General features: G+C 50.1%; 1 protein-coding gene across 1 annotated transcript; it reads left to right on the top strand.

The window, feature by feature from the left end:
* Window positions 1-6008: 6008 nt before the first annotated feature.
* On the top strand, window positions 6009-10502 carry LOC308480903 (fucolectin-like). Its single transcript, XM_081012875.1, has 4 exons — window positions 6009-6322; window positions 6618-6709; window positions 8413-8707; window positions 10276-10502. Exons 2-4 carry the CDS (start codon window positions 6619-6621, stop codon window positions 10433-10435), a joined length of 546 nt encoding a protein of 181 aa, XP_080869001.1. The 5' UTR covers window positions 6009-6322; window position 6618; the 3' UTR covers window positions 10436-10502.
* The last annotated feature ends 2432 nt before the right edge of the window (window positions 10503-12934 follow it).

A 12934-nucleotide genomic window follows, 5' to 3' on the forward strand; every position in this document is an offset into this window, starting at 1 on the left:
GCACCCTAAGTTATGTCTTTTAATTTAAATGATAGCTCTGAGTAAAACCTCGTTGGCTACCATGAAGTATTTTTTTCGGAAGTCATGAAAAAAGGTCTCAGGGTAAATAAGCAAGTCTGAATGTGAATAAGATTTGCAGTACAGACTGCCTTAATTCACCTTCCGGCCTGGCATTTACCATATTTTTTCATGTATAACCTGCCCCCACGTATAAGACACCCCCTATTTTGGGGGACTCCAAATTGAGAAAATGGGGGGGGGGGGAGATTGTATCTGTGTATAAGATGACCCACAAATTTGAACCTATTTTTAAAATAAAAACCCTAGTCTTATACACGGAAAAGTACGGTATCTCTTGAGGCTGTCAGCCAACCTTTCCTCTTGGGCCCAGAGTCCTCAGCTCCCTTGGCCAGAGCAGCTGCCCCTTTAGACATCTCTGACAGTCGCTCAACAAGGCAGGGAGCTTCAGATCAGGAATGCTGTCCTGCCAACCTCACGGTTCAGGCAAGAGACCCCAAGCGCATATAATTCAAATCTTTCATACATTTACCTACATAGAATCATAGAATTTGGGAGTTGGGTCATCTCAAGTAAAGCATCTATGGCAGATGCCCATCCGACCTCTGCTTAGAAGCCTCCAGAGGACGAGAGTCCACATGGAACACATCTGCAGTTACACTGGCTCCGTGTTTATTCATTCTTCCCCCTCTTATCTTCTCTGCAGTTTCTAACCAGCGCCATGCTCTCTCCAACTGAATGGTCTCCTGCCCCCCCTTTTAACCCTTTGCCTTAGTTTCCAGGTTCCCCATTTCAATGGTCACCGAACCACAGATTTAATCCTACAGCTGCCACACCTCACTGACTTCCCCCAACTTACTCAACCGCATATTCTTTAACGTGTAACAATAGCATGCTAAGGCAAGCATTGCCATTTTTTTCGTAATTTTCCAGAACTCTCTCTTTCTCTCCCGCTCACTCCATTTCCATGCTGACAAGGACTGAACAGGAACGCATGGACTATGCAGAATTAGATAAATTAACAGGAAAGGTCCGAAACCTGTGGGACCAGAGATTCTTAGAAGACTGGAGTAAATATGTGAACTATTTGAAAAGTAATTGTAATGAACAGATCACGCTAGTAGGACTGCAAGAAGTTCTGTAAGGAGGACGATTTGAAATATTGCAAGAAAGACTACGAGGAGAGTTATTAGTTAATGATGATTAGGAGTAATAGAGAAATTAAGAAATGCAGAATAAGTGATAAAGAATGAAAAATCATCAGAGGAGTTGACGGAAGTCTAGAATATTGTACAAGATAAGAAGTTAAGTTATATGGTTGTTGGAAATGATGTTTAAAAACCCCCAATAAAAGTGTGTGTGTGTGTGTGTGTGTGTGTGTGTGTACTGAACAGGAACGCTTTTGCGCCACTCATGTTCCCCCGCCACGGCCATTTGAGGAAGTGCATGGAGCTCTCTGGCCAACAGGGCTCTTGATTCTCCTCTCAGCATTCCTGGCTGGCTCTGAGTCCACCTTTCCCATCTTCTTACTCTTCCTGATGCTAAGAGGGAGGCAGACCCCAATGGCTCCAGCACGACCCCCTTCCTCCTCGCAGGAGGTGACTCACCTGGACTTGGCGGCTGGTCCAGGCACTCCTGGAAGGGGATTCCCAGAGCTGCAAGCCTGAACTGCCAGGTGCTGGGAAGAGCTGCAAGAAGGGAGCTTGTCTGTGGGTCAGACACAAACCCAAATCGTGTCTTTTCCCCCAACACACACACAGGGAGAACTCCTATTTCTCCCCAAACCAATGACCTAGAAGCTGCTCTTCTGATGGTGAACACTTGAGTCATCTTTCTTTATGGGATGGTCATATTTTACAACAACATCATAGCTTGCCGGATCGGGCCCTTCTAGTCCAGCATCCTGTTCTCAAAGGGGCTGAAGAGTTGCCTGTGGGGAGCCACAAGCAGGATTTTAGCACCAGCAGGGGCAGACTAGATGTTTGCAAATGTGGCCCCCGCCAAAGGCACCCCCCCCAACATGCTACTCTGCCTGAACTTTCTTTCGTTTGTCCTGAATCGTTTGGGGTTTTTGATGATTGCAGAGGTATTGCTCAAGACCTGTTTATCAGTGGTGTGCAAGGCTTACTTGGGCAAACACTAGCCTTGTGTAAGACTTCAGTGTTGAACTTTTTAATTAAAGTGGAAATGTCTCCCCCTGCCCCACCCCAGAAGCACAAGGTGCCATTTTTGCCCACTGTGAATCATGAAAACATTTGTTCAGAATTCGCTAGGGACTAGGGCCTTGGTAGCCCTGGTCAGTTTTGGTGTGTGATGTAGGTTTAGCAGGGTCAGTCTGGAAGCTGCATCTGTGTGGGTGGAATGTATAAGAACAGGCTTGCAAACCAGTCTGCTTGTCAGGCAATGGCTTTGGCTGACTACCCGGTAGTTAAACCCCATGATTAGCATAATCAAAGAATCGTAGAGTTGAGGGGTCATTTAGTCCAACTGCAATGCAGGAATGCAGTTGCTCTGTGCCATGGAACAGATGGGTACCTCCATCTGGTTTATTCCCACATATATATCACCACCCACCAGTGAGCTTGACATTGACACCAGGAAAGGTCCGAGAACAGATAATTCAGCAGTCAGTCTATGAGAACTTAGAAAAGGATGCTGTGATTACTAAGCCCCAGCATAGGTTTCTCAAAGATAAGTCATGTCAGATGAACCCAATTTCTTTCTTTTTTATGGAGTAACAAGCTTGGTAGATCAGGGGAATGCTGTGGACATAGCGTATCTTGATTTCAGCAAGTTCTTTGGACAAAGTCCTCCATGATATTCTTGCGAGGAATCTGGTAAAATGTGGGTTGAACGAGGTAACTGTTAGGTGGATGTGTAGCTGGTTGGCTGCTCCCATTGGCTATGGGTTGTCTATGATATCACAAAGGCACCTGTCAGTTGCCTGGCTATAAAGGTGGCCTCTCCCTCTTCCCAGCCCAGACCTCGGTGGGCAGCAGCTCTGGGGGGTCTTCTTCCTCAGGGAGGCAAAATGGCAGGAGGAAGCAGGCACTCATTACAAATATTATGCCTGAATGTATCTGAAATATACTCGGAGTCGAGTGTGGATTTCATGCTCTTTATTCAGCTCATAGTAGCGAGGAATGAATGTTCCCCCAAAATATCTGCTTTATATACATTATTTACACAATGGGCCCCACGTGATTGGCTAATACAGGATTCTCCTGTAGGCCAATCAGGTTGCGGATTCACTTCCACCTAGAGCTGGATTGGGTGGCTCCTGCGGACCAATCATACTGCTGCATTCTGGATCCTATTGTTCTAGGACCAATCAGACTGCTGCATTTTGGAGCCTATCCAACTCAGTACATAACACCATCCTTTCGACTTGACAGCTCAGGGAAGATACCTAGCTTTATAAATTCATAGAAAATCCATACTTTTACCGGCTCTCCTCATTCCAAGGCCATTTTAACCCTTAAAGAAAGGTGAATTTGGGCTCCACCTCCCTCCATGAACCAAGAAGCAGGAAGTCACGTAGGCAGCAGGAACAGGGCATCCCGCCATAATTCCCCAAGCGTGAGAGAACAGACATGGCCCCCCACCCAGGGAGCGACCAGGGGGGCAACACTAGACATCCGCAGAGGCGGTTGAGCAAGTCCGGTGTTCTGAAAGCCCATCTCCAGACAAGTCCTGAGGGCAATGATATGGAAAGAGTTTTATTGTTCTTTTGGTGATGGGGACTTAAGGGGTGTTGGGAAAGGGTCTGAGAAAGTGACCTCATGTTGGACTTGTTTACCCCCCTCCCCATTTGTGACATGCTAGTGATGTAGTGATGATGTATCAGTGATGCCTCTCGAAGTGTATTCTGGGGGAAAGAGGGAAGGTTGAAAAGAGGAGGTCACCCCTTACTCGGGCTTCTTACTCCTTTGGAGACCTGTTGCGCAACAGCAAAGATCATGGTCTACTGATTGCTGTTTTGTTCCAAATTACTTGGCTGGAACTTCCTTCTTTTACTGACTGCATGGACCCACAGGGGACTTGCACTTCGATGAGCTGGGCTGTTGAGTGGTCTCTCACCCCGGAATTTTTTTCATAACAAGGCAAAAAAATAATAAAAAGGAGGTGAGTTTAAAGACAAGGCACGAAGGTGAATTAGGACAACCACTGGGCAGCCTAACATGTCTAAACAACACATTTAAACCTACTTTAAGCAAAATCCAGACTTTCTTAATTATTCTGAGCAGTGTAAATCTCCAAGGGACTGGAACTTGCCTTCAAAAAAATGCAATTTCTGGACTCCTAGAACTCTAAGACTCGGTCCCCTCCAACTGGGCGCAGACTCTGTCCTGCAAGAGGAAGTAATATTTGACCCTAGGCAGTGCCAAGTGATTTGAATATATGAAGCCTCCAATTTCTCATTTAACACATGTTTGCAACAAACACTAAAAGCCATATTTATTTTGGCCACATCCCAGCCATGCCCATTAAAACACAAAGTCAATAGTCTGAAGAAGCATTGATAACATCAATGTCAAGAGGCTCTCTTAAGAATTTCACAGCAACCTTCTGGATCAGACCAGAGGTCCAGCTCCTCGCCCAGAATCCTGTTCTCTCCGTTGCCAACCAGGTGCCCATGGGAAGACCACCAGAAGGAGAGGAGCGAAACAGCACTCTCACTACTTGTAGTTCCCAGCAATTGCCATTCAGAGGCATCTTTGGCGATCCCTCGTAGCTGAGCAAGATTGTCTTCCATAAACACGGTTTTAAAAGCAAGTCCGTAAGTGACTGTGGAGGCCAATTCTAGACCCACACGTCCTTCCACAGTGGGGACATAGGTTTCCAGGCAGGAGTTGATCACAGTGTGGATTTGCCAAGCGTGCCTTCCTCTTAGCACGTTTCTCCCTTGCGTCCTCAGTTCAAGTGTCTTCAAAGTCCATGACACCTTTGGCAAAGGCTGTTCTCCACCTGGAACACTTGCAGGCCAGTGTTTCCCAATTGTCGGTGTTTATGCTACATTTTTAAAGATTTGCCTTGAGACAGTCTTTAAACCTCTTTTGTTGACCACCAGCATTACGCTTTCCATTTTTGAGTTTGGAATAGAGTAGTTGCTTTGGAAGATGATCATCAGGCATCCGCACAACATGACCAGTCCAACGAAGTTGATGTTGAAGAATCATTGCTTTGACACTGGTGATCTTTGCTTCTTCCAGTACACTGGCATTAGTTCACCTGTCTTCCCAAGTGATGTGTAAAAATTATCAGAGACACCATTGATGGAATCTTTCAAGGAGTTGGACATGGCGTGGTCCATGTTTCACAAGCATACAGTAAGGTTGGTAGTACTATAGCTTTGTAAACAAAGTCTACCTATGTGAGGTCAAGAGGCTCTCTTAAGAATTTCATAGCAACCTTCTGGATCAGACCAGAGGTCCATCTCCTCACCCAGAATCCTGTTCTCTCCGTTGCCAACCAGGTGCCCATGGAAAGCCCACCAGAAGGAGAGGAGCGAAACAGCGCTCTCACTACTTGTGGTTCCCAGCAATTGGCCTTTGGAGGAGGAAGAACATCATCACCATGACTAGCAGCCATCGAAGGCCTTAGTTGCCGTCTGGCACTCAACTGCCATAGATCACAGAGTGTGGTGGTCATGGCAGGGCTCAGGAAATCCCAGACTGGCTGCGTCCAATACAGTGGTACCTCGGGATGTGAACAGGATCTGTTCTGGAGCCCCGTTCGCATCCCAAATGGAACGCAAGATGTGACGGCGCGTCTGTGCATGTCATGTTTTGCCGCTTCCGCGCATGGCGTCATTTTGAGCATCTGCGCATGCACGAGCGGTGAAACCCGGAAGTAACGGGCTCCGTTACTTCCAGGTTGCCGCGGAGCGCAACTCAAACGCGCTCAACCCGAAGCACATTCAACTAAAGGCACTACTTTACTCACTTTAGCATCCACCTGCCCTCTAAATGCAACAAGGATATGTTGTTAAACTCAAGGCAGATCCCCTGGTGATAAAGCAGTGCAAATTCCCCCTCTTGGCAGAGATGTAGAAACCACACAAGCTGTGTGAGAAGACGGATGTAAACAGTGGATCTTGATAGCCAAATTCCCTCCGTCAAAGTCTTCCTGATTGGTTGGGTTGTTCTGAGTCAAACAGGAACTGCCTGCTTGAAAGGGGATAAAAGGGGACAGGACTCAGCTGGAAGCAGGGAGGTCTCTGTGTCAGTTTCAAGAGAAAAACCTGGGCTTGCCAAGCCACCAAGAAGGACAACAGGCGCTGATCCCAAGAAAGAGAGCCAAGGTAAGTCTGGGAAATCCATTGGATGTGAGCCTTGAAGCCTAGAACATGCCTAGAAGTCTTGACCCTGAATGGGCAGATCTGAAATGGCATTGTTATTGTTCAGGTCTTATATAGGACTGTAAGGAATCTTTGGAGGATGACCGTTCTCCTGCCCAACGTGGTCCTTGATTGACCTGAATGCCTCTTCAGCACTCCTGGCTGCAAGCAAAGCCCTCTGAGGCTGCTAAGGGGGCCAGACCCCCATGGCTCCTGCAGGCGGCTGTCCCTCACTGCCATCTCCACTCTGCCCTTGCAGGATGCTCCCCACCCGGACTTGGCTGCTGGCCCTGGTGCTCCTGGCAGGCCAGGCGGAGGCCCAGAGCTGCAAGCCAGAACTGCAAGGCATTGGTAAGACATGGGGGACGCAAGGGCCAGTCTATGGGTCAAAGCAACACTTTGGGGTTTTATTACAAGCAAGCATGAGATAGACTTTATTAAGTAAATAGGATTCCATTTCAGTCTGTTGGCCCTGCTGTTTTTGGAGAGAGAGACCCTGGGTCAGCCTCATAGGATCATATAACTGTAGAGTTGAAAGGCACCCCGGGGTCATCTAGTCCAACCCCCTGCAATGCAGGAATCTCAACTCAAGCACCCAGGACAGGTGGCCATCCAACCTCAGCTTAAAAACCCCCAGGGAAGGAGAGTCCACCCCCTCTCGTGGGAGCCTGTTCCACTGCCAAACAGCTCTTACTGTCAGAAAGTTTTTCCAAATGTTTAGTAGGAATCTCCTTTCTTGCAACGTAAGGCCATCAGTTCAAGTCCTACCCTCCAGAGCAGGAGAAAACAAGCTTGCACCATCTTCCAGGTGACAGCTCTTGAGATATCTGCAGATGGCTCTCATATCTCCTCTCAGGCTCCTCTTTTCCAGGCTAAGCATATTCAATTCCTTCAACCGTTCCTCATCAGGCTTGGTTTCCAGACCTTTGATCATCTTGGTTGCCCTCCTCTGCACACCTTCCAGCTTGTCAACATCCTCCTTAAATTATGGTGGTCAGAATTGGACACAGTATTCCAAGGCAGAAGAGAGTGGAACAATTACTTCCCTTGATCTGGACCCTAGACGTCTACTGATGTAGCCTAGAATAGCATTCACTTTTTTTTTCCTTCTGCATCACTCATCTTAAGTTGTGGTCCACCAAGACCCCTAGATCCTTCTCACAGGAACTGCTAGTAAGCGAGTGCAATTCAATAGAATCATAGAATCATAGAGTTGGGAGAGACCACAAGGGCCATCGAGTCCAACCCCCTGCCAAGCAGGAAACACCATCAGAGCACTCCTGACATATGGTTGTCAAGCCTCTGCTTAAAGACCTCCAAAGAAGGAGACTCCACCACACTCCTGGGCAGCAAATTCCACTGTCGAACAGCTCTTACGGTCAGGAAGTTCTTCCTAATGTTTAGGTGGAATCTTCTTTCTTGTAGTTTGGATCCATTGCTCCGTGTCCGCTTCTCTGGAGCAGCAGAAAACAACCTTTCTCCCTCCTCTATGTGACATCCTTTTATATATTTGAACATGGCTATCATATCACCCCTTAACCTCCTCTTCTCCAGGCTAAACATGCCCAGCTCTCTTAGCCGTTCCTCATAAGGCATCGTTTCCAGGCCTTTGACCATTTTGGTTGCCCTCCTCTGGACACGTTCCAGTTTGTCAATGTCCTTCTTGAACTGTGGTGCCCAGAACTGGACACAGTACTCCAGGTCTATAGAAAGTCTAGTTTTGTTCTGTAAGCACCTCCTCATTTCTCTGAGCTTCTGTGGGGACCTGGGGCTTCCGTCTCTCAAGTGGGGCACATGGCTGTGGTATAATTAAGAAATGCTACCACATCAGTGGTGTTGTATTCTTTTGTGTCACTGCTCGTTCTGAGCATGAAAGAAATTTAAATTAAAAAATAATAATGAGCCTTCTGTTGCCTTCCTGTCCTGCTTGGGGGCTTCCCAGAAGTATTTGAGTGGCCACTACAAGAGCAGGTGCTGCATGAGACGGGCTGGTCTCTTCTTGCACTATTATTTGTCCTTGTCCCCACCTTCTTTCTCTCATTCCCTGACTCCAGCTCGCAACCTGGCCAGAGGCCGCCCAACCTGTCAGTCCTCCGTCTACCCCCACGAGATTATTGGAACAGCAAGCAAAGCCGTGGATGGGAACTGCGGTGGGGACTGGTATAAAACGGGCAGCTGCACCCACACGCAGCTGGACACGGAGCCCTGGTGGCACGTGGACTTGGGCCAGCAGTACGCCATCTCTGCTGTGGTGGTGAAGAACCGCGGGGACTGCTGCGGTAAAAGACTCCAGGGAGCTGAGATCCGCGTGGGAGACTCTGTGGCTGACCAAGGGAAGTCCAACCCCCTGTAAGTTCCAGTTGCCTCTTCCCAAAATCTCCTTCCAGTAATCTCCCTTCTTGTAACTTGGAGTCCTTGGTTCAGGTCCACCCCTCCACCCCAGGAGAAAAGAAGCTTGCTTCATCTTCCAGGTGACAGCTCTTGAGATATTTGGAGATGGCTCTCATATTTCCCTTTCTAGGCTAAACATCCCCAATTCCACCAACCGTTCCTCATTAAGACTTGGTTCCCAGACTCTTGGCCATCTTGGTCGCCCTCCTCTACACAGGTCCCAGCAAACACGATGTGTACAGTTTTAATTCTACCAACGTTTAATGGGGGGGTGGTAATGATTGCTTTTCCATGTGTTTTGCAGTTCTTCTTTTTATCTGTAAGCCTGTCATGGTCCGTTTCACGGGCGATCGAGGTCCCGGCAGGGGACGTCGGGACCGAGGGCAAGATGGCGGGGTGGGAGCAGGAATGGGGGTCTAGAAGCCAGGAGTCAGGAACCAAGAGTCCGAGGGTCAGAGAGTCAAGAAGCCGAGGGTCCAAGGGTCAAGAAGCAAGGAGTCACGAAGTCAGTGGTCCAAGGGTCAGGAAGCAGGGAGTCAAGAAGTCAGGGGTCCGAGGGTCAGGAAGCAGGGAGTCAAGAAGCTGAGGTTCAAGGATCAGGAAGCAAGAAGCCAAACGCAGCAAGGCAGAAAGCGTGTTGCTGTGGCAAAGAGTCGAAGGAAAATGCTGACCTTATATCCCTTCCCGGCTCTTGCCACCAGGTGCAGTGAGTTACCAATTGGCCTCACCTGTGTGGCTGCGCCTTGCCTCTTCAGAACAAACTTAGGAAGGCCCCAGTCCTGCAGAGTCCTATTGGTCACAGGGCCTGGTTCCTGCATGCACACCTGACAAAGCCATGCTGAGTCCCATCAGGGGAAAAGACAGGGCATAAATAAAAACACCCACCCCACCCCAATCCCTCCTTCCCATTCACTCTTTATTCCCAGAAGACCCCACTTCCTGGATCAGGGATGAAGTCCAGGCTTTCCTTGGTCTCCTCTCCTCTGCCCGACCTCTTCAGCACATCGCCAATTCACTTCGCTTCTCCCTCCTCTGTGAAGTTGCGCTTTCCTTAGCCAAAGCTCTGCTCCGCCATCAGCTCCTCACCCCCCTTGACCCCTGCGGCCCCCCCTCCTCCTGAGTCCTCCTCGGACTCCACCTGGCCGCCTCCTGTCTACTCTCTTCAGCCAGAAGCCACTGGCCACCAGGCGCTGCCCTTCCTCCAATCCCTCCGCTTGGAGATCCGTTAGACGCCCCTTGCCCTGCCTTGGCACAGCCATCTGGCCCCTCAGTCTGTGTAAAGACCTGGGCATGCAGTGGGCCCTTAGAACAACGCCAGCGGTTAATAATGAAAATTGGGGAATGTGAGAAGCCACCTTTCAGCGATAGGAATGGGAGGGGCTGGCATTTGGGAGTCCTTTCACATACAGCTTTGAGATTTTCCCCTTTAAAATCTAAAGCAGCATAGAAATAAAACGTATGAATAAATGTATGAATGTCCCCATAGACTGAGCTGTTTTGGATTCACCTCCACTTTCTCTCTGCAGCTGTGGGACCATCACAGACACCAGCCTTGGCTCCGTCAGCACCTTGTATTGCAATTGGCTCAAGGGCCGCTATGTGAGCATCCACATCCCGGGGAGGGCCGAATACTTGACCTTGTGCGAGGTGGAGGTCTATGGCACCAAGGCAGAAGACCAGTGCTAGGGATCAGCAGTCTCTGCGCGTGTGTGTTGGGGGGTGAGGAAATAAAGAATTATTCTCTGGTAAACTTCCTCTGAATTGGCTTGTTTTGTCTCTCCCGCATCCTCCCTGCGAGAGATGCTGTCCCTTGGCCTGACGCACAGAACAGGCCATCTGCCGTCTAAGGTTGACCCACAAGTCTTCATTAGACCCACACTCAGGCCTTGAGACTTCATCACAGAGAGGAAAGGGTCAAATCATAAAATTGTAGAGTTGGAAGAGACCCCAATCCAAGTCCCGGCAATGCAGGAATCTCAGCTGAAGCATCCTTGAAAGATGGCCGCCCAACCTCTGCTTAAAAAGCTCCAAGGAAGGAGAGACCGTTCCAAAGTTGAAATATACTCAGAGTCGCAAAGTGATTTCATGCTCTTTATTCAGCTCATAGTGGTGAGGAGGAATGAATGGATGTCCCCTCACAGTATCTGCTTTATATACATTATTTACACAATGGGCTGCACATGATTGGCTAATTCTGGAATTCTACTGTAAGCCAATCAGGTTGTGGATTCACTTCTATCTGGAGCAGGATTGGGTGGTTCCTGCCAACCAATCATACTGCTGCATTGTTCTAGGACCAATCAGACTGCTGCATTCTGAATCCTATTGTTCTAGGACCAATCAGACTGCTGCCTTTTGGATCCTATTGTTCTAGGACCAATCAGACTGCTACAGTTTGGATCCTATTCAACTCAGTACATAACACCCCTCCCCTCTAAGTTCCAGTCCTGCCCGGGAGGTCGCATTCATAGTCCTCAAGGTATGCCGGCGGCCTACGTGTGCGTTGTGGCCTGGGGTGTTCCCTGGTCCGGGCTCCGGGTTCTGGCTCGTGTTCCAAGGATGCTGGCTGTGATGCGGCTGTTTGGTCTGGTGCAACCGGCTCGCTCAGTCGTGGTTCTGGTTCCGGTGTCCTTTCGGCCTCACGGGTCCTCTCTGTATTTACTGATTCTGCCTCTCCTGCTGGCCCCTCCTGCTCTATGGGCCTCACTGCCCCGCTGTTCCCTTGGGACTCCTCTGACCTGTCCTCCTCCTGGTTTTCTCCCGGGAATCGTCGCCGTATCTGGTCGCAGTGGCGGCGCCAGCATTGCCCCCCATCCGTTAGCACCTCGTACGACACAGGGCCAGTGACCCTGGTGATTGTGGCGGGTACCCATGCTGGGCCTGCCCCAAAATTCTTTGCGTACACTGGGTCCTGGGCCTCGAAGGTCCGGGGGTTCCTGCCTTCCCCCACCACTACCTCATCCTGAGCTCTATCGGGGTGAAGGCGGTCCAATCTGATTGCAAGGCGCCGACCCATTAGTAGTTCAGCGGGGCTCCGGCCAGTCGTTGAGCTGGGGGTGCTGTGCTGTGCTAGAAGGAATGTGGCAAGGCGGTACTCCCAGTCCCCTTGCGTCATGCGGCGAAGGGTGTCCTTGGTGGTCCGCACCATGCGTTCTGCTTGGCCATTGGTGGCAGGGTGGAACGGCGCCGAACGGATGTGGCGGATGGCGTTCTGCGCTGTGAAGGTTTGGAATTCTCCTGACGTAAATGCAGTCCCGTTGTCTGAGACGAGAGTGTCAGGGAGCCCGTGGGTTGCAAACAGCCTGCGTAGTACCCGGATGGCTGCGGACGTGGAAGTGGACGGTACCAGTGCGACTTCCAGCCATTTGGTGTAGGAGTCCACCACTATGAAGAATGTTTTCCCCTGAAAGGGGCCAGCGAAATCCACATGCAGGCGTGACCATGGTGCTCGGGCGGACTCCCAGGACTGGACTGGGGCCCTTGGGGGATCTGGGCGGGATTCTTGGCAGGCCTGGCAGTGTTTGACCCAGGCCTCTATCTCTCCATCGATCCCCGGCCACCACACATAACTCCTGGCAAGGGCCTTCATTCTTACTACCCCTGGATGTGTCTCGTGTAGGGCTGTGAGGACCCTTTTGCAGAGGGGCTGGGGAACAACGACTCTGCTTCCCCATAACAGGCACCCCTTGTGGGCCGACAGTTCATGTTTGCGGGTTGTGTAGCCGGCGAATTCTGGCCCGGGGCTGCTGCTGGGCCATCCCCTCCACACCCAGTCCAGGACCCGGGAGATGACCCTATCTTTCTTGGAATGGTGTGCAACTTCTTGTGCCTGAATGGGGCGGTCGGGAAGCAGCTCCAGGCTCATAACCTCTTGTGCAGGTGCTGGGTCAGGGCCTGTTTCCGGTAGTGGTAGCCTGCTGAGGGCGTCCGCATGGCCCATCGCCTTCCCAGGTCGGTGAATCAGTGCATACTGGTAGCTGGCAAGGAAAATTGACCACCTGAGGACGCGAGGAGACAGCACTTGGGGGGTCTGCTTTTCGGGGGCAAACAAGCCAAGCAACGGCTTGTGGTCAGTCACCACGGTGAAGGGCCGCCCGTACAAGAAATCATGGAATTTTTTTACTCCCTTTACGATTGCCAGACCCTCCTTGTCGATTTGCGAGTAGTTCCGCTCGGTTGTGTTGA

This window comes from Podarcis pityusensis (genome assembly GCF_964106645.2).
Source record: "Podarcis pityusensis genome assembly, chromosome: 7".
NCBI classification, from domain to species: domain Eukaryota; kingdom Metazoa; phylum Chordata; class Lepidosauria; order Squamata; family Lacertidae; genus Podarcis; species Podarcis pityusensis.